A 25,714-nucleotide genomic window follows, 5' to 3' on the forward strand; every position below is an offset into this window, starting at 1 on the left:
TTATTTTCCAGATTAAAGTTCATATTCTGGTAAAGCCTTTATTCGGAAAAAGACATTTACATACTCTACATCTATTAGAATATACAGTATATGTAATCTGCTTATTAATTCTTATTCATGTCCCTAAAAATAGCACACAAGAGCACAATAAATGCAAGAGTGTAGGTAATGAGGCTTTCAACCCTCTGTATGCATTTACATGATGCTTAGATAATCAGGATATGACCAAATTCCCATATTAATCGAAATATCCATGTGCATGTAAACATGGTCAATGATATACAGATAAGTGTCAAGATTTCATTTACAATTTGACCTCAAAGGTTATATCTAATTTGGTTGACTGATACGCATGTAATTCCATTTTTATATTAAACAGAATATTAGAAAATACTGACGTCAACCAAATAGGTTCAGGAACAAACAAGCACCCTTTTGATGTTAAATGATTCATTTCTAAAAATTACTACATTTGATTTTATAAACAGAGCAGACCTGGAATTCATCAGGTCTCAAACAAGCACCAGTGCAGTGAGGAATTTTAAAAAACCTTATACGTGATATGGCTAAAAAATGAGGATGCATACATATAAACCATCAATATATGCATATTTTTAATAAGAAAAAAGTATTTGTGCTGTTAGCTGGAGAATGATGTCACACACTTGGACTTCAGAAACCATTGATATGGCTTAGATGCTGTAAACACACAAGTAAAGGATGATGTTTGTCAAATCTACAATAGTTGTGGTGTCCAGTGAAAATACAGTTATACCTGAACGTGATCTGTCGGTGGAAGAATTACACTATTGTGCGCTGGTGGTGTGTTGAAGTTTAGGAATCCTGTAGTTGTAAAGTTATAAATTCTTGAATGCATTTTTTATACTGCTGCTCTGTGTGACACTTAGACAGAGAGTGTGGACCTGATGCTCCCTCAGACTCCTTCATCTCTTCATTCATCTTAGCCAAACGCAACCTGAGTGACAGAAAGGAAAAATTGTTTATGTCTGAATTCTAGAGGTAGACCAGTATATCTGTTTTACCGATTAATCAGTGCCGATAGTTGCTTTTTGGCTCAGTAATCGGCAAAAATCTATGCCAATGGTTACTGCAATTTTTTTTTTATAATTCCCCTGTGTTTCTCTGTGGCCAGCGTTATTTGATTTCATAATGAAGATATCTAAATTGAAGCGAAGGCATGCAAAGAAAAATGCAACTACTGTATGGAAACGTGCCCCCCACTGCACATGCATTGTGTTTTCAACTTCATGTCCTCTGAATAATAATAAACCTTATTCCTAATTAAACCTCATCTGGTGAAATATATATGCTCTAAAATCACATAGTAACGGAGCCAATTCTCCGTCATTTCAAATTAAGAGTCCCTTGTGTTTTTTGGATTTGTTTATATTTAAAAGTCCCACATTATGCACCAAATCTTATTATTGGGAGTTTGGCTGAACAATAAACTTAATCTGGGATATTATTCACTTTTGGACTCATGCTTGTGCTGGTTACAATAAGGATTTTTTTTTTTTAGATTCTTAAAATTGCATTTAAAAATGTTGGCCGATTAACTGGTTATCAGCCTTTTCCACCACCTTAGATATCGTATTCGGCAAAATCCACTATTGTTCAACGTCTACTGAATATATCAAAATTTGACAAAACAGTAGGAATTCAATGATCAGAAACTTTAATGAAGGAACCGTGAGAAGGGTTTATGGTGTGTAACGTACAGGGTGACGATGTCGGCGTTGGCGGCCTCTACGGCGATGGACAGTGCACTTCTGCCATCAATGTCCACAGTGTTCTGCTTGGCCCCTCGCTTCAGGAACAGACATACTTGACTGGCACAAGATCAATCCACAGAAAGAGATTGACAGATATAAGTAAATTCTCAATTTGTTTTGCGAGTAATCACAAATCTGACATTTTGAGTATGCTAAATATACAGTTAATTGTTTCAATGGTTTCCAGTGGCTGAAATGTTTTATCATAATAATACTACAAATTATTGTACTTTGTTGATAAAAGTCCCATCCAGATATATTTGTGTGAAGAGGAGGAGGGTGTGGCCAGGCTGTGATGGAGCACGGCCGGAGCTGAATCAGCTGATCAGCGGGAGAGTGAGATAAGGGGCGGCCGGAAACGTCAGTTCGAGAGAGAGAACTCCTTGCCCACATTACCCCAATACAATTTGTTAAGAAGGTCTTTCTTTCAAGAGGTGGGACTCTGAATTATGTATTGTTATGATGAAAAAACAAGTAAAAATTTGTTAAATGTTTTTAACAAATAAATGTACCGCTCATCATATTGATTAATCTCTTAAATGAATGCATTACAGCCTTACAGCAAACATATAAATACTGCAATAACTGCTGTGTCATGTGACATGACATAACGTCTTCATGTGTGTCTTTGTACATTAAAAATGTAAATTATATTGTAATTTTATACAAGTTACTTTAATTGAAATACCCTGTGTGACCCTGTATGGTGGCGTGAATCAGAGGTCCTCTGCCACGAATATCCTGCTGGTCCACATTAGCAGCGTTTTGAAGCAGGAACTCGCAGGTGATCAGTGATCCCTGAAACACAAACACAGAGTGTTAAACTGTATGAGTGTTGCAGCTGGGTAAAAGCTACAATTGATTTTCAAATGCCAGACACTTTTAAATTAGTTCAGTCATGACAACTTTCTGAAAGACATCGCATGTTATGTGAGTATGACATACTGATAAGATATTGGTCTATGCGTACTTGCAACGGAGACAATGGGACAAGTACGAAGTACACAGACATACTAAGTTTTCAGTATGCACAATTAGACAAACACAAGACATGCTGCATCAAGCATGTATGACATGCTGCTGAACAATTAGAATTACAAACTGTCCCCATGTAGCATGTCTAGACCATTGGAGCTGGGGAGGAGGAGGGTTTCAGAGAATACTCTTGTAGTGAAACCGGCTTACTTGCAAACTGATCAAATTTAAATTGTATCCAAAGAGAGAGTATGCAAGTGGTTACCTGATTACACATCAAAGGACCTATCGGCTTACACCATGCGAGCTGACTGACTTGGCATTTCACATGTGAGCGAGCTGATTGGCTAACAGATCTCAAATTCAAAGAACCTATCAGCTGGCACCATTCAGAATTTCATGCTTGAACTTATTCATTTTTGGAGTTCTTCAAGCATATATGTCATGTCTTGTGTTGTCTTGTCATAATATGTTTTGTTCTTTCCCTCTACTCTTTCGCCCTCTGCTGGCCCTTTTAGGTTACTACTCTCCCTTTCCCTCTTCCTCCAGCTGCTCCTCATCTCCCCTTAATTCTCCGCTAATTATCTTCCCACCTGTTCCTGCTTCCCGCTGATTTAGATCTCTGCTTCTTTCTCTGCTTTCGCTGTTGTCGTTGTCTGAGTCTCACTAGAGTTTCACACGTTGATACAACCACTGTCTTGCTTGTCGCTGTCCAGTCCTGTCCTGTTGGCATCCGCCACTCTACGCTATCTGTTCACTGATAATTATCTGGATATATTTGTGTTCTGTTCAGTTCGCCCTGCGCTGCTAGAGACCTGGACACCACTGTCTCACCCCGACCCTTGTCCACCCCTGGGGAGCCTACAGCCTGTCGGCGCAACACTACAACCCCGACTGCTGCCTAAAGGGACACTCCCTGAGAAGCTCTGAAGAAGCTTCCTATATTTTTCGCCCTCTCTGTGGGTTGTTTATGTTGAGCTATACCTCTCAAGGAGGAGATTTGTGTTCATCTTTTGCTTCATAAGAGTTCTCATTAAAGACTCTATTTTCATTGACATCGCTCTTGGGTCCTCACTTACCTTCATAACAGTAGACTCAGACCAAGATGGACCCAGCGACTCCAAACCCATTTCTGTCAGCTGTCAAGCTCCAGGGTGTTTGTTATGTTAGGCCGACATGAGGTGGAGTTATCTGCTGCGCGACAGGCCATCGAGGCCCTGGCTGCTCAAGTCTCCAATCTCTCTGGGCAGATACACCTTCTTCACCTCGATCCTCCGGCCGCCCTCAGGGCCCCCATGCCTTCTTTATGTCAGGGTAAGCGGTCCGTCACAGATTACTCCATTGAATTTCGAACCCTTGCTGCCTCCTGCGACTGGAACGAGCCGGCGTTACTCGCCCGCTTTCTGGAGGGTCTCTGCGCGGATGTTAAGGACGAGATTCTCTCTCGTGAGGTTCCCTCCCGAGTGGACTCTGCGATTGAACTCGCCATTCGCATCCAGAGACGAATCGACCTTCACCGCCGAGCCTGTGGTGCTGAAGCCACGCTTTCCATTGCTTCCCTCTCCGCTGCACTACCATCCACCTCCGCCGGCGTGTTTTCAGAGTCCATGCAACTGGGGGGCATCCGCGTCTCGGCTAAGGAGAAAGAGCGGAGAATCATCAACCGTCTCTGTCTCTACTGCGCCTCTGCCACTCGCTTCGTCACCTCCTGCCCGGTAAAAGGCCAGAGCTCACCAGTAAGGAGAGAGCTACTGGCGAGCGCAACCACTCTGGCCTCTCCTTCAAGGTCCTGCTCTACTTTTCCTGTCCATCTCCGCTGGCCCGGCTTTTCTGCCTCCTGCAGTGCTTTGATTGACTCTGGGGCGGAGGGCTGTTTCATGGACGAGACCTGGGCTCGAGAACATGGTATTCCCCTCACTGATTTAAAGGATCCCACGGCCCTTTTCGCCTTGGACGGTAGTTCCCTCCCCAGGATTCAGCGTGAGACGTTACCTGTAACCCTCACTGTCTCTGGTAATCACAGCGAGACCATCTCTTTTTTTATTTTTCAGTCACCGTTTGCTCCTATAGTATTAGGCCATCCCTGGTTAGTTCGACATAATCCCTCTATTAATTGGTCTAAAAATACCATCCTTTCTTGGAGTGTCCCTTGTCATGTTAAATGTTTAATGTCTGCTATTCCCCCCATCTCCTCTGTCTCTCTTTCTCAGGAGGAGCCTGGCGATTTGACAGGGGTGCAGGAGGAATATCACGATCTGCGGACGGTGTTCTGTCGTTCCCGGGCCGCTTCTCTTCCTCCGCATCTTTCGTATGACTGTAAGATCGAGCTTCTCCCGGGAACCACTCCCCCCGCGGAAGACTTTACTTGCTGTCGGTCCCCGAGCGTAAGGCTCTCGATGATTATTTATCTACTGCGCTCGACGCCGGTACCATTGTTCCCTCCTCTTCTCCTGCCGGGGCGGGGGTTTTTTTGTTAAGAAGAAGGATGGGTATTGATTATCGGGGGCTGAATGACATAACAGTCAAGAATCGTTACCCGCTCCCTCTTATGTCTTCAGCTTTCGAGATCTTGCAGGGGGCCAGGTTTTTTACCAAATTGGATCTGCGTAACACTTACCATCTCGTACGCATTAGGGAGGGGGACGAGTGGAAGACGGCATTTAACACCCCGTTAGGACACTTTGAATATCAGGTCCTTCCGTTCGGCCTCGAAAACGCCCCAGCTGTCTTTCAGGCGCTGATCAATGATGTCCTAAGAGACATGCTGAACATTTTTGTTTTCGTTTATCTCGACGATATTTTGATTTTCTCGCCGTCACTCCAGATTCATGTCTTGCATGTTCGCCGTGTCCTTCAACGTTTATTAGAGAACCGTCTTTACGTTAAGGCTGAGAAGTGCACCTTCCATGCTCCTGCTGTCGTTTTTCTCGGTTCTGTCATTTCCACTGAGGGCATTAAGATGGATTCCGCCAAGGTCCAAGCCATTATAGACTGGCCCGCACCCAAGTCACGCGTCGAGCTGCAGCGTTTTCTCGGTTTCGCTAATTTTTATCGACGCTTTATCCGCAATTTCAGTCAGGTGGTCTCTCCCCTAACAGCCCTCACGTCCGTCAAGACGTGCTTTAGATGGTCCGCTTCCACTCAGAGGGCTTTTGACCTCCTCAAGAGCCGCTTTACGTCCGCGCCCATCCTTGTCACCCCTGATTTGTCCAGACAGTTCATTGTCGAGATTGACGCGTCCGAAGTAGGCGTAGGAGCTATTCTTTCCCAGCGCTCTCTCTCTCTGACAACCCGTGCACCTTCTCTCATCGCCTGTCACCGTCTGAGCGTAATTACGATGTGGGTAACCATGAGCTGCTCACCGTCCGCCTAGCTCTAGGCGAATGGCGACAATGGTTGGAGGGGGCGACCGTTCCGTTTATCGTTTGGACTGACCATAGAAACCTAGAGTACATTCGCTCCGCCAAACGACTTAATGCGCGCCAGGCTCGCTGGGCTCTTTTTTTTACTTGGTTCGATTTTGTTATCTCCTACCTCCGGGCTCTAAGAACGTCAAGCCTGATGCCTTATCGTGTCTCTTTTCTTCAGAAGCCTCCGCGGACCCTGAAGGAGTCCTCCCTGAGGGTCGTGTCGTCGGGGTGACTGTCTGGGGGATCGAGAGACAGGTTAAGCAAGCGCTCGCTCGCACTCCTTCGCCGCGCAACTGTCCTAGACATCTCCTTTTCGTTCTCACATCCACCCGCCTGGCCGTCCTTCAGTGGGCTCACTCGGCCAGGTTGGCAGGCCACCCCGGCATTCGGGGTACGCTCGCTTCCATTCACCAGCGTTTCTGGTGGCCCACTCGAGAACGTGATATGCGTCGTTTCGTGGCTGCTTGCTCCGTCTGCGCGCAGACTAAGTCCGGGAACTCCCCCCCTGCCGGTCTCCTCAGGCCACTTCCTATCCCCTCACGACCGTGGTCCCACATTGCCCTAGACTTCATCACCGGTCTTCCCTTATCGGCAGGTAAAACAGTAATTCTCACGGTTATCGAACGTTTCTCCAAGGCGGCCCATTTTATTCCCCTCGCTAAGCTCCCCTCCGCCAAGGAGACGGCGCAAATTATCATCGAGAACGTTTTCAAGATTCATGGCCTCCCCTCCGACATCGTTTCGGACAGGGGTCCGCAGTTCACCTCTCAGTTTTGGAAGGAGTTTTGTCGTTTAATTGGGGCTTCCGTCAGTCTCTCGTCCGGCTTCCACCCTCAGTCTAACGGTCAAGCCGAACGGGCCAATCAGACTGTTGGTCGCATCTTGCACAGTCTTTCCTTCCGTAACCCCGCGTCCTGGGCTGAGCACCTTCCCTGGGCTGAATACGCCCATAACTCCCTTCCGTCGTCCGCCACCGGTCTGTCTCCCTTCCAGAGTAGCCTTGGTTACCAACCTCCGCTGTTCGCGTCTCAGCTCGCCGACTCCGACATTCCCTCCGCTCAGGCTTTCGTTCAACGCTGTGAGCGCACCTGGAGGGGTGTCAGGTCAGCCCTGTGCCGTTATAGGGTCCAGACTGTTAAGGCTGCCAACAAGCGTAGAACTAAGAGCCCTAGATACTGTCGCGGCCAGAGGGTATGGCTCTACTCTCAACCTCCCCCTAAAATCCGCCTCTCGTAAGTTGACCTTGCGCTTCATCGGTCCGTTCCGTATTTCTCAGGTTGTTAGTCCCGTTGCGGTGCGACTTCTTCTCCCCCTCTATCTTCGCCGTGTCCACCCGGTTTTCCACATCTCTTGTATCAAGCCCGCTGTTCGCGCTCCCACTCGCCTCTCTTCCCCCCCCGTCCTTGTTGAAGGCGCGTCAATCTACAGGGTCCGCAAGATTCTAGACATGCGCCCCCGGGGTCGTGGTCATCAATTTCTGGTAGATTGGGAGGGATACGGTCCCGAGGAGAGAAGTTGGGTTCCCTCTTGGGACGTGCTGGACCGTTCGCTGACCGATGATTTCCTCCGGAACCGCCAGGTTTCCTCTTCGGGTGCCCAGGAGGTGCTCGCTGAGGGGGGGTACTGTCATGTCTTGTGTTGTCTTGTCATAATATGTTTTGTTCTTGTTCTTTCCCTCTACTCTTTCGCCCTCTGCTGGCCCTTTTAGGTTACTTCTCTCCCTTTCCCTCTTCCTCCAGCTGCTCCTCATCTCCCCTTAATTCTCCGCTAATTCTCTTCCCACCTGTTCCTGCTTCCCGCTGATTTAGATCTCTACTTCTTTCTCTGCTTTTGCGGTTGTCGTTGTCTGATACAACCACTGTCTTGCTTGTCGCTGTCCAGTCCTGTCCTGTTGGCATCCGCCACTCTACGCTATCTGTTCACTGATAATTATCTGGATATATTTGTGTTCTGTTCAGTTCGCCCTGCGCTGCTAGAGACCTGGACACCACTGTCTCACCCCAACCCTTGTCCACCCCTGGGGAGCCTACAGCCTGTCAGCGCAACACTACAACCCCCGACTGCTGCCTAAAGGGACACTCCCTGAGAAGCTCTGAAGAAGCTTCCTTTATTTTTCGCCCTCTCTGCGGGTTGTTTATGTTGAGCTATACCTCTCAAGGAGGAGATTTGTGTTAATCTTTTGCTTCATAAGAATTCTCATTAAAGACTCTATTTTCATTGACATCGCTCTTGGGTCCTCACTTACCTTCATAACAATATAGTTGAGCAATACTCAACTTCTAAAGAATTACAGAATACCTCTGCTTACAAATCAATGTAAATTATCTTTAATTCAGATCTCATTAATCTGATGTGCTGTCACATATGTACATACCCCCTGTACAGCTTGTATGAGTGGAGTCCGATTGTTATCTTCACCGTTGACCCAGTTGATGTCGGCTCCGTGAGCCAGTGCCTCCACCATGTCTGTCAGACTGCAGGCACAGGATGCCCAGTACAGCAGAGGGCCAGCAGAGAAATCTGTCAGCTCAGAGATTACAGGAGGACAGTCCGTCTGATTCACTGACATGGGCGACTCTGACTCTTGGAGCTCTGAAATAGAACATATTCAGCTATAGTTATTATGATAGGTCTTTTACTCATGACATAAAAAGATGTAAAAGGTTACTGTAATTACACTAGGGTTTAAAAAAAGGTGGTCTAGACAGCTAACACCCTGTCTACACTGGACTCAAGTGTCATGTTGCATTGCATCAAAAGAGACATGGGTTTTGAAAGTTATACTATGTAACTCTTTTATCTCAAAGAATCAAGGAACTTTTGATTCCTCATAAAAAGACATTAAATGTGACTGCATTTGATTGTTAGAGTTTATCTGAGGGTATCTAAACCTGTATTGTGTTAGACTCACCTGGTTCACTCAGGCTACTGTTAGAGGCAGTGGAGGCCAACATCTCTCTGCTCCCATCTGCACTGTTCTGAATACCACTGTCTGCACTCCTCACTGCCATTACATGGACAAAATTAAAGACGGTCTCTGACCTTTTCAACCAATGCATGTGTAATCAGAACATTGCAGCAGTAAAACCTACAATGACACACTGGTACTGGTGCTACAATGCAACCAATTGCCCAACAGTCTAGCAAATAACATACCAGTATAACCCTTATGTTGTGTTCCAGTCATTTTGACCCAATCAACTTTTCTTTTCTTTTTTTTAATGTTTTTGTTTTATTTCACTTGTTAAACCTGTTGTGTTCATGGTCAAAAATGGCCAGCAATTGGACAGCAATTTGCCTGGTGCTACAAAAACAATTTCAGAAGCCTGTCCAACCATCTGATGAGCACATGTGTATGTGCACATATAAAGTTCTCGGACATGTGTACACACTCCTACACACACCCATACACACACACTCTCACAAAAACACACTCACACCCTTTGGTTTCCTAGGCAAGCTCTGAAATGTTGCATGATTTTTACCAATGCAGCAAAGGTATAGAAATGGCCTGGGAATCCAAAGGGCATGTGGGATTGCATGGAGTGTACGGGTGAGTGTGTGTGCTTGGACATGTGCACACACACACACACACGCAACCTTTGATTCCTTGGTATCCCAGGCAACTTCTAAACCTTTCTTGACTTCATAGGAACAAAAGAACATTGAAAAAATTATGACAATGTGTTTTGAGAACTTTTACATTCACTCATTCACACAAACACACACACACACACACACACACACACTCTTTGATATCCCAGGCAACTTCTGAACTATTCTTGACACCTCAGGAACAAAGGATAAATATTTTAACAACGTGCTTTGGGCACTTTCACATTTCACAAAAAGCAAGAATGCGTGTGCCAGTTTTGAGAATATAAAAAGTGTGTCAAAGCAAACTTCTTTGTTATATATTGAAACAACATTAAAATAATAATTGTGTCATAAATAGCACATCAAATTTAGTTAAAATGTCATTTTTTACACAATAAAAGAGTAAAAAGAATATCTGATTAAACGTTAAAACAAAGTAGTGTGATAAACAGGACAGAAAATGTGATATATTGTATTTAATACAGAACAAATATCAATTTAAAAACTCTTTAACGCAAACATTTTGTTGCATTACTGTTCTAGTTACTAGAAATCAAGTTGAAAAAATAACTAATGCAATATTTAATGATAAAACAGAATATGGATTATGTGAGATTCATAAACCATTTAAATGGGTTGGTCATTTTGACTCCGGAACACAAGAAGTGGTAGCCAATGAGGAACATGGCACGAGGGTTAAATAAATAAGTAATAACAAATAACTGCTCTGAGACCCAACAGACAGAGCCACTGATCTAATGTCAGTGCAATGGTTGCTAGGAGGGTTTGGGAAGTGTAGCACTTACAGCTTCGTAGCTTTGAGGATGTGTCAAAGTAAGAGAAGAGAGAATCAAGCTCGTCAGGGCAGAACAGTGAATCACGGCGCACTTCTTGACCACCGAGGTGAGCTGTTCACATTGGACGGCAGTTACAGGGTCAAAAGGAGGAAAAAGATAACATATACTAATACTATTTTTAAAATTAGAAGTTGTAACATGTTAACATTAGTTAAAGCGTTATGAACTTATATGGACTAACAAGAAACAAGCTCTCACCAGAGGTATTAGAGGTAGTGCGCAGTTTGGGTGTAGGAGGTGGAGGACGCGGGGGAAGAAACTCCATGTTCCCCTTCATGCGTTTGTCATGTTTCCTCAACTCCATAATCTTTTCTTTTTGCTTTTGAGCTGTGGGTTTCAGGACAAACTTCTTCTCAACATACTTTGCTCGGATGAAGGCCTCAATTTTCTGTCTTGGATATCACACACACAAAAGGTTTGTGTAAACACAAAACAACATAATGATTAGTAAATAATGACAAAACTATTTCTTTAATAAAACCATGCATGAACGTGTCCACATTCAGAGAGTTAAAGATATGGAATTCGTTATGAAGTTAGAGGAGCTGATGTGGTTGAGAGCTGCAGTCAAGCCATTGGGAGGTACCTGGGATCTCCAGGCTGAGGTTTCTTGCCGCCAAACTCTTCTCTACGAGCCTCATAGATCTGATTAATGACACTGTTGCCTAGCTCGCACATCAACTGTAACCAGTCAAGAAATAAAGTTAAAGAACTGCTGACCATATTGCGCAAATTAAAACGAATATTTTAACTGAATACATTAACACTTACCTTAAGCAACTCTGGCTCCCATGAGTCGAGTGTGAGAGATCGCACCTTTGAGTTGTGAACTCCTAAACTCCTGAGAAGAATATATAGGACATTAAATGAGGGAAAAGTTCAGCAGAAATCTGTCAGCAAGTAAAATACACTTTGTTCTCTTTAGAAGTAGGTCAAAGAGGCTCAGACTCGGCTGTATCCTGCAGCAAAGAAATAAGCCCCAAAAATGAGCAATGATTTGATGTCAGTTCTGCATAAATGTTCTAAACAAATCCTGCTGCTTTTAATCAGCACCCTCCTCCTATCTTTTTCATGACTCATTTCATTAGAGTTTAAAAAAACTGATTTTAAAATGTGAAATAAGTTACCATATTTATTTTCTGAGACAAAAACTAAAGTGCGTACTGTTTCTCATTGTACACTGCCTGGCCAAAGAAAATATCGCCGTTTAGATTTAAATAAACTGATGCTAAAGACCCTATGATTGGATCATTATTGCAGTGATTAATATGTTTCAGCTAACAACAATTCCTTTATACGTCTCCTGTGGTCGTGGAAAAGATGTTCAGTAGGGGCAAAAACTACTTCAATTGTTTAGGGAGCATGAAGATTGGACCGTGGAGCAATGGAAAAAGGTCATGTGGTCTGATGAGTCCAGATTTACCCTTTTTCAAAGCGATGGGCATGTCAGGGTAAGAAGGGAAGCGCATGAAGCGATGCACCCGTCATGCATAGTCCCCACTGTACAAGCATCTGGAGGCAGTGTTATGATCTGGGGTTGCTTCCATTGGTCAGGTCTAGGCTCAGCAACATTATCCGGCGATAAAATCATCTGACTACCTGAATGTACTGAATGACCAGGTTATCCCATCAATGGATTATTTCTTCCCTGATGGCACGGGCATATTCCAGGACGACAATGCCAAGATTCATCAGGATCAAATTATGAAAGAGTGGTTCAGGGAGCATGAAGAACCATTTTCACACATGAATTGGCTACCACAGAGTTCTGATCTCATTGAAAGTCTTCTTTGGGATGTGCTGGAGAAGACTGTACAGAGAAGTTTGACTCTCCCATCATCAATACAAGATCTCGGCCAAAAATAAATGCAACTCTGGCCGGTAAGGTTGTCGAATGCGCGCCGTAATCAAATCTAAAGACTGTCCAATATTAGAGTATGCAACTTGCTTTTTGTCGCCAGGCAGTGTATTAAAAAAACATAATAGGCCATATACAGTATACTGTGCAGTAGGCAGTATATTAGTGATCCAATAAACACAACCAAAGATTTTCAAAGACCATTCTCCTACAGAAAGATTTAGAAAAATGAGAGCTGTTAAAAGTAAATGTGCATAACTAGGACAATTAGTCTTAAAGGCACAATCAGTAATTTTTCAGCATTGTATATGTATATGATCATGTCCACTCACATAAGATATCAGTAACCTTATAAAAGCTGTTTAAATTTACATGGAGAGGGTTCCCACATGGGTGCTGCAATGCTGAGATCACGTCCTGTTACTGGACACTTTCACTCTTGGATTAAAGTAATCATGGCTGACTGTGAATACTACATTTCTACAATGGCATTGGTGTTGAATAATGCTGCATCCACACCGCTAGGTGTCACTGTAAGTTCAAAATGACAATCAAAAATGCTACTGAATGCACCTTTAAAGTTTGTCATTTCTGCATCACAGTGTCATCAAATGGAATATTACCAAAAATAATGATTGTTTTCAAGTCAATGTTGGAGGATGCTCAAACAAACAGAGCAATGATTTGCATTTATATAATATTTACACTTTTCAGAGGAATTAACCTATGAATGGGTAAAATTGTCTGCATTGTCTCCTGGATCCAGAAAGTATTTTAACATTGAAAAAAATTTGTAAATCAAGTACAGTCATCCCATGTAAACACAGTCCTAGTACCTGTGAATGCCTGAGCACTCGATACAGAGTGTAATGCCGAGGTTGATGCTAGACCAGCGGGGATCGCTCTGGCCGCAGTCACAGCAGAACTCATTGCCAGGGATGGCCTGCACCCTCTGGAGAGCACTCTCAATTTTAACCGGCTTCACTGACTCACAGCCAGAGTCCAGGCTGCCTAGAGATACTGATGACTGCCTGTCCAGACTCTACAGCATGACAAACATATTCACAAAGAAACACTGGAATTACCTTTGGGCTGAGAATCACACTGTAGATACATGTGAACTTATGTTCTAGATACAATTACCAGAGGAAATCATTTTGACTCATCTCTCAGTTTGTGAAAACAAACTAACATTTACAATGGAAGTCTATGGGGCAAGTCATTGCACCAGGAAAAACGTTCAAATCAGCAATATTTCGAATGAAACATTATGGGGTGAATTCATTAACTACTGTGCCTCTTTTGCCCATGGTATTTCAGCAAACAAACCTTATGTCTTATTCACTAATCACCAGAAATCTTGTTTAAGCAGGCACAATCAGTGCGTCCTCACAGTGAAACGGGGGCTAAGTGGAGAATGCAATAAGATGGTCCAGGACGTGTGGAATTCCCCTCTTATATGTGTTAACATGAAATTAGTGTGATAAAATTGTTTACCAACACTGTATGTGTAAAGTTATATCCAATCGTTCAACTCATGCCATAACTACTGTATGTGAAACTCCCAAACCCTGTACCTTTCACATGATAATGTACAGCCATGGATACCACAAAGGGACATAACGTAACTATAAAACAAAGTACTGTTTATATGGAGTAAACTCCACCCATAGGAATTACATGGGCAATGAATAACCAGAAGTTCTTCTGCCTATAGAAAAGTAGTTCCACATCTAAATATACTGATGACTGCAACATACGATGCCTTGCCCCACAGAATTCCATTGGAAGTGCATTACTGTAAACATCATTTTTGTTTGTTTTGACATACTGAGAGTCAAAGTCATTTACTATTCCTTCAGTGTGTGTGTGTTGTTCACTCACAACAGTGTGTTCCTCTCCATTCTCTCTGTACGCTGTGGCGATGCTGTTCTGTACGGCTTTGATCCACGCCAGCCGCAGTTTCTCTGAGTCCGCTTGCATCATACAACTCCTGAGATACAACACAGATCACGTGAGTGTACCTTGCAATGCAACATCTTATTCCACTACCCAGAGAAGATAAGACTTCAACATACTTGGAGGGAGACACCACTTCAAAACAGAAACGCCTCTCCACGTCCTCACAGTGTTTCACAGTGCAGAGTCTCAGATCTTCCACCACTACAGTTGGGTTATCCTGAAACACACACACACACACACACACACACACACACACACACAACTGCAGAAAACCACTTTAGATCATGAGTATCGGCTTGATTTGACTGTTTACACTAGACTTACCCTAAATCTCTTCTGATAAACCAACTGACTGTTTTGAATGGAGAACCAGCGCCTATATGAGGGGGAGAAATAACTTGATTTCTGTTAAAGATAAAACGTTTTATGGGAGAGTATTTGTGGACAGCACAAATAAACAGTGTTGAGATGATCACGGATATCCAAAAGGTGTAAGAATTTTAAAACCCTTACATTAAGTATATAATCTTGTACCTGGCAGGCTCAGCTTTGTGTGTCATTTCAACATTCGTATGGACCAACAAAGCAGATGAGGGCAAATAAACCAACAAAAAGAAAAAGAAAATACAACTGAGGTAAAGGAAATGTCAATGGAGATGGGAAAAATGAATTCTGATATGAAATGCTCATGCTATGAAATATGGCGACCCATACACTGAATTCAACACAAACACACCAATAAACAAAATGGTCTCATTTTCACTACCACAGATTTGGATCAGATGAGCAGATCTGCTGTACCTGTTCCAGGATTTGAAGGCATTGCTTGCTCTTTTAAAGAGATATCCCTCCATTGCAATTCCATTATCTGTGTCCACATTATATTCTAGTTTGGTGTCATCAGTGGAGAAATCCTTGAAATGCAACCAGAGAAGTAACAGTCAACTTCTACTACAACTACTGTAGCTTGCACAATTGCAGAAAACATTTATACTGATAAATAATTGGGTGAATCTCCCGAAGAACATGCCAAAGTCATCTTTAACCCCAAAACAAAAGAACAAAATATAATATTAAAAGTAGATTTTTTTTAATGTAATTTTACATACATATTATTTAAGATTATACAGTATGTTGGATGAAAATAAAGCCTATTTTTGTACCATTAATGCCCAGAGAACCACCCATATATATTGACTATATATTTTATTGATCGTGTTTATAGGAATCCACAAATCATTCATTTTTTTGTTTAGCATATTTTGTTTTAGAGTGAATTTTATGTTACTTCAGAAAACAATGGCATCCTATGGGAAAAAATTTTTCCCATACAAACTGTTGTTGTGATACAGTTCACAGTGTCAGCTACTGTTGTGTACTTTTTTTTAATTTTATTTTATATAAAAATAGGTATTGTTTAATTGCTGTAAACACATGTTGCAGTTCTGCTACACTGGGTCTCTGAGGGTTACAGTTAAGCACAATTCCTTTCAAATTCTCATTGCTTTGAAGCATCTAGATGTTTGCTTTTGAGTTTGTTGTAATTCTCGTAATTTTTAAATGATTATCATTAGATTCTCATTATTGTATATGGCTGGTTTGAGTATTTCTGTAACTGCTGATCTCCATGCAGTGAGCGGCAGTTCTGTGGACAGAAACACCTTGTTGATGAGAAAGGTCAACGGAGAATGGCCAGACTAGTTTGAGCTGACAGAAAGTCTATGGTAACTCAGATAACCACTCTGTACAATTGTAGTGAGAAGAATATCATCTCGGTATGCACAACATAAAGAAAATTGAGGCAGATGGGCGACAACAGTCTTTTACGCTGGACTTCAGAGGACGAACTGATGCCAACTCCAACTGTAAGACATCAGATACTTCATATACCACTGCCTGAACCTTGGACTTAGGATGGACCCCACCGAACCTAACCGAAATGACCTGCAGGTTGAACTGCGATGCACCTCATCATTGATCTCTGCCTGCATCACCTTTGTCTATTGATGGACTACAATCTTGAAATGGAATACACAGACTATCAATTAATTGCCAACAAAAGCCTTCATCAGCCAACTAACAAGGACAATGCATCTATGAGAACTTCTGCAGTTAATCCAGGATGGACTTCAAAGACATTAGTCATTAATCTTACCGTTTTTACAAAATATTTTCTATTTTATTAATATTTAATCTTTTAACATTTACTTAGTTTACTAATTTAACCGTGACTTGCACTTTACATAAGTAATATTGGCATTATATTTATGATGTTAGTGAGAGGGGAACTGGCCCTCACAGTGAGTCTGGTTTCTCCCAAGGTCATTTTTCTCCATTAACCAACATCTTAGTTTTGTGTTCCTTGCTCACTGGGGATCTAAATACAGTTATTGTTTTAATACTTATTTTTATATAAAATTTACAATCATATTTATTCAAACTACACAATGATGATTCTAAGACTTTATAGATATTACAGTTTCATTTTCTGTTAATGCATACATTTCCGTAAAGCTTCTTTGAAACAATGTGTGTTGTGAACATTTGTTTTGACTTGACAACAGACCACGTCCGGAACTTTATTAAGATTTTGTGTTCCTTATAAAGTGCTAAGTGAGTGTATATTTGATAAGAGGTCTTACCTGCAAAGCAGCCTGAAAATGCAGACAGAAATCAGAAATTAGCCAATACGATTTTCTTTACAGCATTCTTTACAGTTACATATTTCAAAAGTTCAATTTTTCAAATGAAATCTAGTTTCTGTCCACATTCTACCTTCTGTTGGATAGTTGAATGCTTCTGCTCCATGTCTCTCTTTTCCTTTGCTGAATCCACCACCAGCTGATCCAACTGATGAAGAAAACATTACATTAGTACATTGCAAAAGCTTAACATCCGAACACAGGACATGTGTGTCTGGGTGTCTAATGCATGCTGCAGTGTTTGTACCTGACCGCCCAGCTGCTTCATTAGTGGCTGAATTTGGCTGAACAAATCATATCCTTGATGGAAAAATGTGAGGTTGGAGTTCATATAGGACAGCATCTACAAAGACACGAATAATTTTAGTAATACATTCTTAAAATCTGGAATTAAAGAGTCCTCTAAGTCTTCTAAATCTTCAAAATATTACCGATTTGAGGATTTCCAATCTTCTTTTGGACTGCAGGACATTTATCTGGAAAATGCAACACGTTAAATTAGAAAAGGAAGGTTTGTCGAGAAAATCTTGAATGTTGAATTTTGAACGTTTGATGTTAATCAACCTGACCAGTTAATTTCAAGTCAACCTTTTCACTGCAGAAATGAATACAAAGTGTATGAAGTGTATGATGATGAAGAGTCGTTGGCTGACCTGTAGCACGTAGTCCAGGGCGATGTGGCGGAAGCACTTGCGTGTGGTGGTCAGGATGTTGGTGGCCTCTTCCACCTCGTGCTGTTTGTTACGAGGAACCTGAGCGTTCTTCACCAGTGCCACCTCCTTTTCTTCACTCACCTTATCAAAATGCTTCTTAGCATCTTTAAACTTCTTCAAGTCTCTGAAAAAGTTTTACATGAAATATCATTGTGGTCCCAAAAACAAGTCACTAAAAACAAAATTTGAATTCTTTTAAATTCTTGTTACACTTTAATCTGTCTTGAATACTACTATTCTGATGCTTGTGAAACTTTGTAATACGGCACATTTCGTACCACTGTAATGTATTCCTCTTTTTTTAAGTAGTTAAGTTGCTTTGGATAGAAGTGATCTAAATGTAAATGCAAAAACAATCAACACGACAACAGACTTCACAAAAAAGGATAAATGATGCAAACGTTATAAACACTCACTCCTTCACAAAAGTCTGAAGTTGAGACTTGATGGATCTCTGGGCTTGATCAAACAATATCTAAAGAAAATAAATAGAAAACAGAAATTACACTAAGCAATTATATACAGAGTTAAATTAGAAAATGAATAATACAGTACATAATATATTTATAATAAATGCATATCTCTATAATGGTACCACTTTAAATTACATGTACATGTTATATAAAAAATGTATGATTTTATTATTATTTTAAATCAAGTTATCACAATAGTAATACCAATGTGTAATTACAAGCAGATCACCAAAAGAATTACCGGTACACAAGTACAATTTGTTCATTATAATTACTCATTAATTATCTATGTAATTACATAGTAATATGACACTAAAGTCAGACCTTAATTGTATTCATTAAGCTAAAACATTTTGTAAATCAGAAACAGAAATAGTTAAAGGGTGAAAATGAAAATTACAATCTTGATGCACCTGAGCATGTCAACACACACACACACACACACACACACACACATACACATTTACTAAGTTACTTAAATGAGAACAAATCATAAACTAGTTAATTATAATTACTATAGACCAGTGTTGGGTGTAATCTGTTAACACGGTAATTATTTGTAATCGAATTACTTTTTCTCAAAAGTAATGTAATGCATTACATTTTAAATTTCTGTAATAAGACTACAGTTACTGACCTTCGAATGATATTATTACTTTTAAGCACATAACTTGGGTTACACATATTTCTAAAAGAGTATTATTTATGTAGAATATACATAACATACACAACATAAATTATCTTCATATGTACTGTATGTCTGTTTGCCTTCTGTGACAAGACGAAATACTGTTCTAACATCGTTTTGAATTTGTTGCATGAAAACAAAAAATATATGTAACAAGTGTTTTAGAAAGTAACTTAAAATAAAGTAATCAGTAATTTAATTACCTTTACCATAAATTAATCAGTAATATGATCTCATTACAAATTAAGAGAAGTAATTGGTCATTTGTAGTCAATTACTCTTTTTGAGTAATTGAGTAACCCAAACTCTGCCTATATTTTTTGCATTTTTAGAATTAAAAAATAATGCAATTATTTATCTTTGAGGACGTCCCAAAACAGTCCCCTGGACATCCACAAAGCGAGGTTTTGTCCCATTTAGCAAACGTACAGGGGCAATTTTGTCCAGAACGTATAGTAAACCCACACACATATATAAATATACTTTCAGTCTGAGGGCTCTTACTGTATGATAGTTGTTCATTTCCAGCAGAGTCTCAGCGAACACTGCTAAACTGGACTAGAAGAGAAAACGCAGTTATTGGGAATAGCATGTGGAGAACATTGAGTCAGGGGTCTCTAAGATTAGATGGTAAAAGAGGCAAAAAATCGAGCCAAAAGGCAAACATCCTGGATACAAAAAACAGCAGTTGCGAAACTTTTGAGAGACTGTGAGATTAATTACAAACCAGACGATGGGAAAAGAGTGAGAAATTAGAAAGATGACAGAAAAGGCTGTCTCTTACCCCGATGACCACGTCTCTGGTAGACTGCAGGGCCAGTTCTCTGATTCCATTCACAAACTGCTTGTTGGCCTGATTATATACTCGTCCAGCATCTATCATCCCTATACACAACTTCACCAGCTACAAAAGAGCACATTATCATTTGGTGCAAATGAACAAAAACATGTGTTTCTATTAATATCCAGACATTTGAGGCCTAGGCCTACTGTAAATATTTATAAAATGTCAAAGGAAAATGACACCCAGAGACTTTAGTCACAAAGATAGCAATTGCATTTGTATATTTTTTATTATTGCTGAATTAGGAGCTGTTTCACATTGTCATTTTGATAGCATTAATGATTGTAAGTAAACAATTTGTATGATGTGTATACTAGGATTGCTCCGATACCAAAGTTTGGCTTCGGTACGATACTAGCCCTGGCACCTCGGTGTCGATACTAACTCGATACTTGGGAAACAAATAAAACTTTTTTTTTTTTTAGGAAATTACAAAGAACTGCATAAAGTCTTAAAGATACAAATTATGTCTTTTCTGTTTTCATTTTTCTGGATTCCATGTTAATTTTTTTTAATTAAATGTTATGATCAAATTGTGTTTAATCAAATACAAACTGTATGGCTTTAAGCAAATGAAAATATTGTACATTTTCAACAATATAGAGCCAATAATAATATTTCAACAATAATAATCAATATATTATTTTTGGGTAAAAAACAAAAAAGATGCACAACAGAGATTTACAGTATTAATTACAAAATTAAATGAAAACAAATCTGATTAACTGAGGAAAAAGTCTGCCATGGCTGAATCACAACATGCTGATATTCAGTACACTTGCTTTTGTGATATTGCTTACAGATAATAATATAACAATTTAATATTATATTATTTTTATTATAAGAATTATTGCGCCTACGTTGAATATTACACTATTACACATTAGTAATATTTTTCTGACAGTGTCTTCAATTTCACACAATCAGTTGAATAGAGCTCTCATTTCAGCGGGACTTTTGTTTTGAAAGATATTTGAAGACCTTCCTGTTTGTGAAGGGTTTGTTAGACCAAGCTTCCTGTGACTCACAAGCTCAAATCTCAGAGCTGCAATGGTGAAAACGGTCATTTGAGAGTTCATAGCTGATTATACACAAAACACACTGCTCAGCGGCTCTGCAGATGGATCCTATTGGACACACTACATGAAAATCAAGCATTAGTAGTGTGTGTTGCATTTATGTGCAAGTGAAGGAGATGACAGAGCATAGAGGCCCTCTCATTCATTCTGTAGTGCACATGTGACTGTATATTATTTCATTAAATTACATCCTTCTGCTGTTTAATGATCACACTTGGCCATATCGAGACTTTTTTGTATTATTTTCAAATGGTCTTTGATTTAATCTCAAAACTCTCAAATGACTTTACATTTTGCTTTGACTTTAATATGGTAAACAAGATGATATCGTACCATTTTTAAAAAATTTGTATCGCAATATTTTGATTTGTACCGGTATACCACGCAACCATACTGTATACACTCACTGAACACTTTATTAGTAAGTCCAGCACACCTACTTATTCATGCGATTATCTAATCTGCCAAACATATGTCAGCAGTGCAATGCATAATATCATGCAGATACAGGTCAGGACCTTCAATTAAAGTTCACATCAACCATTAGAATGGGGAAAAATTTGATTTCTGTAATTTCAATCGTGGCATGATTGTTGGTGCCAGACAGACTGGTTTAAGTATTTCTATAACTGCTGATCTATTGGGATTTTCACACACAAGAGTCTCTGGAGTTAACTCAGAATGGTGCCAAAAAAGAAAAGCATCCATTGAGCGGCAGTTCAGCAGATGTAAATGCCTTGTTGATGAGAGGTCAGTGGAGAATGCTCAGACTGGTTTGAACTGACAGATAGGCTATGATAACTCAGATAACCACTCTGTACAATTGTAGAGAGCAGAATAGCATCTCAGAATGCACAACACGTCGAACCTTGAGGCGGATGGACTACAACAGCAGAAGACCATGTCAGGCATTTTATTAGGAACATGGTGTTCCTAATCAAGTGCTCAGTGAGTGTATATTGTTATATGATATAAGTGTGGCATTCACACGTTTAACTGTCCAAATAATTCAATACCTCCAGTAGTGTATCCAGGAGAAGCCTACCTTGTCAAGTTTTGACTCCAGTTCACCAACATCTCCCTCTACCTCCTCTATTGTGGCCCTGCAACACATCATTACAGAAATGATTTAAAGCATTAATTAGGATGCAAAATTTTAATGAAACATCTGTAAGTTCATGCAGCTTTGTTATGAATGCGCCCCTAAGCAAAAAAAAAAGCTAAATTCCATCTTAAATGATTCGTCCATTTGAGAAACTCTTTGCACTGTAAAATAAATTGACCTGGGACACACTAGAAATGTTTAGCATTCTATTGATTCATGATTTGCATTCTGATGAGGGGGATATTGATGACTACTCAAAATGTATTACAGAGGTGTACCTCAGCTCTGATTGGACAGACATGCACACCAGAATTTAAGGAGTTGCATTTAACCATTTCTGCCATATCATTCGTTATATGGAAGAAATAGCAAAAGTATGGTTGTATGTCATTCTGTATGCCAACTGAATCTTGTGGTCTTGGTATACCACACAAATATGGCCTTGGTCTTTCAATTCTTTAAGTCTTGTTCTGTAACTGGCTCTTGACTTAAAGCTGCATGATGTGAGAGTTTTTGGTTACAAATTAACAAATTGCTATTATTAATTGAGTACACAAATAATCAGTATAAAAATTATTTGTATTTTGAGCTTTCAGGTTGGAATTGGCATATGTTGTCTGGTAAGGTTGTTAAAGCTTATATTGCTTGTCATGCTTGTATGAATCAAACATTACTCGTGTGTTAACCGATCGCGATGTATCTACACTATTGGGGAAAGTTACTGTGAAACGTTTACTAATATTCATGACTTCTGAAATGGACTTCTTGTAACTGATTTATTGCATATTTAAGCATATTATTTTCATGTTTAATAAAGTATGTTTTATCCCCATCATTATTGAATGTTGGGGATAATTTTTTTAAATCATTTTATGTTTTTAGTTTACTGTGTTGTGTGAGCATTGTATAGACATACTATTGTAGTATTGCAGCTCGCCTGCATTATCAAGTGAGTCTGTACAATATAATATTAAAATAATAAAGTCTTCCACTGAACTCATATCAGCCATAACATGAGTTTCACCACATAAATTGATAAGTGTAGTACAATACAAACATTAATAGTAGATAAAACTCTTGAATAATCATGTTAAAATATACTGGTTGTGATTGAGTCCACTATGTAAAAGCACTTTGAGTGCAGTGTCAGAAAAGCACTATAAGTGTAATTATTTCATTCAAAATATGTAAGTAAGTGTGTGTTTATCTTCATCAAAGCAAGTAATATTTCAGTTTTAACTGTTTAATTGTATAACATAATATCATAATGGAAATAGCATGTTGTGACTGAATATCTCCAGTCATGATCAAACACAGGCGATGTCCAGAAAAGCTCAAATCATGAGATTCATCCACAAGAAGCTCTGCCCTGGTAAATGAAAGTCCATGTGTTGATGATGAACACGAATACATAATCAGAATAATCAAAATCATGTTTTCACGTTGCTGTCTTTATAATCCAAATGCACCCTAGCATGACGTGTTTCTACACTTCTTATATCAAACACACAAGGTTTAACCCACCATGGTGACATTAATACACATACAGTATTATATGCCATAAAATATAAATAGCCTATAGAGCAGCCACAATGTAAACATTTCTAATGGACAGAAACATATCATTTTTATACTAGCGCATCTCAGCCATTGACGATGCAGCGGGAGAGGCGAGACTACATGGCTGTGACTTAAAACATATGAGCTGCCTACTTAGACTGCCATGGAACGTTCGTAACAAGCAAACGATGCCTAGAGACGTTTTCTAGGTAGGCAGCTCAATAGGGGTTGAAACGGAGCCAGTTGGATTCATGAGGACAGAGTGATGCAGGAGCGCCGCTTTTGTGCATCATTTGCGCGTGTATTGCAGGACATTTATGGATTGTAATAAGCATCGAACTCACCGGAACCGCGGCGAGTCTTTGAGACATTCTTCAAAATCCACCGTCACTTTCATGTTTATGAATGAATGATAATGATGACACTGATGTCTGGAGGTGATCCCAAGAGCACAAGACACAATAATTACAATGATTCACAATACGTTTGCGTTTAACGCAAGAAATCCAAACCATTTACAGTGCACGCGGCGGCAAATATTACTAATTCGGTCATTGTATTGTTTTGAACAGCGCCGGGTGTGAATATATCCGACGGTGAAGCATCCCAAATGATACAGTAGCGCTGCGCCCCATCCGGATAGCGGATTCACCACTCCTACTTTTGCGAAGGCTTGACTCATGAATATTAATGAAGTAACGTGACGTTTGGCTTGTACTCACTGATTGGCCGAACCTAGTGTGAACAGACGTACCGTTAAAACCGAGAAGTATGGGAGGCCAGAGTGTTAAATATTTCTTTTGGAGTAACAAGAGACTTGAAGTCAGGACGCCTTTTACATCGGTATTAGACAGCAATTATAAATGAATTTCTGGTGGAAACGAAATAGGATAGAAAAGATTATTTAATTCTCAGTTTCAAATTTTTTTCTGTTAGGCCTATAATCATATGGACACCGTTCACACCTGGCATTAGGATGCATCTCCACCACTGATTTTTTATAAATAGAACTGGACTGCTAAATGAAGTCATATCAGTGCGCCATAATATTTCTATGTCCAAACATTCCATTGTCCCTATTGACTTAATAGGAAATCATCTAATTTTAGCCAGAAAACATTGGCTCATTAATCACAGATTTGTATTCTAAAGTCAGGTACTTGATTGTTCTGATTACCTCCCCCCATCCCCCCTGGAATCTACACCCCTGTACACATGCAATTATTTATTTGTTTAGATAGGAATTTTCCTGTTCCTTGAAAGCCTGAGCGAGTTATATCCATATCAAACAATACCTTTAACAAACTTCAATGGCGAACAGAACAGCTGAATGTAAACAAGTGCTATGAAACTGAGGTAAGATACAAAGTGACATTTTCAGACATATTTATTGCGAACATCAAAGTGTACGTTCAGAGTTACGTTTCATGTCAAGTCTTCATTCAAAAGTACCATTGCGGTCGAGTGCACATTCTCTCTCAATCACAAATCCCGGGCATTTTAGGTGATTTAGATATCCCGGTCTGACTTTAAGAAACCTCCGAAGCCAAAGGACAGGTTGAAACCCTAAAACAAGTAGATATTACAGCTTTTCCAACTTACATTACAACTTGATGATCTTTGTGGTGCACTGATAGGCTAAACACCAGGATAGGTGAATGCTGAGACATCACGATTGGCTTTTGTCTTTTCCTTCGTAACAAATAACAAGCAAATTAAACATTAATCATGATTGTAACTATAGGGCAAAATGTGACTGCTGTATCCGAAGACCGGAGATGGTGAAACGGCTACATTGTCAGCTGTCAGTCATTGAGGCTCTATGGCAGTTGGGGCAAACAAAGATGGACGCTTTAATACTTCTGGTGGCATCACGTCCTTCTGGTGTAATGACACACCAACTCAGGAGCTGAGATGAACCCAGATGCGGGAGTTTATTGAACAGAACACAGAAGAGACAGGTGAGTAGTGTGAGGTGCGTATTCAGGTAAGGTATATAGTTCTTAGGACACAGTCTTTGGTTATACAAATCCACAGATCACTAATTCCAGACCAATACTTGCAAAAACTGGAAACATAAACTTCTGACAGGGTCTAA

The 25,714-nt window shown here is 40.2% G+C and overlaps 1 protein-coding gene across 1 annotated transcript; it reads right to left on the reverse strand.

The window, feature by feature from the left end:
* Window positions 1–533: 533 nt before the first annotated feature.
* On the reverse strand, window positions 534–24,162 carry acap2a (ArfGAP with coiled-coil, ankyrin repeat and PH domains 2a). The gene is made up of 24 exons (XM_052134336.1): window positions 23,961–24,162; window positions 21,997–22,054; window positions 19,813–19,932; window positions 19,533–19,586; window positions 18,284–18,342; window positions 17,808–17,991; window positions 17,586–17,630; window positions 17,402–17,497; window positions 17,228–17,302; window positions 17,095–17,106; window positions 15,254–15,366; window positions 14,777–14,828; window positions 14,569–14,669; window positions 14,375–14,483; window positions 13,327–13,532; window positions 11,404–11,473; window positions 11,219–11,313; window positions 10,831–11,024; window positions 10,582–10,683; window positions 9,090–9,182; window positions 8,553–8,770; window positions 2,482–2,591; window positions 1,740–1,850; window positions 534–976 (listed from the first exon to the last, which is right to left on the reverse strand). The coding sequence occupies exons 1-24, from the start codon at window positions 24,011–24,013 to the stop codon at window positions 835–837; spliced, it is 2,472 nt and encodes an 823-aa protein (XP_051990296.1). The 5' UTR covers window positions 24,014–24,162; the 3' UTR covers window positions 534–834.
* Between the last annotated feature and the right edge of the window lie 1,552 nt (window positions 24,163–25,714).

Source organism: Xyrauchen texanus, chromosome 9 (genome assembly GCF_025860055.1).
Source record: "Xyrauchen texanus isolate HMW12.3.18 chromosome 9, RBS_HiC_50CHRs, whole genome shotgun sequence".
NCBI classification, from domain to species: Eukaryota; Metazoa; Chordata; class Actinopteri; order Cypriniformes; family Catostomidae; genus Xyrauchen; species Xyrauchen texanus.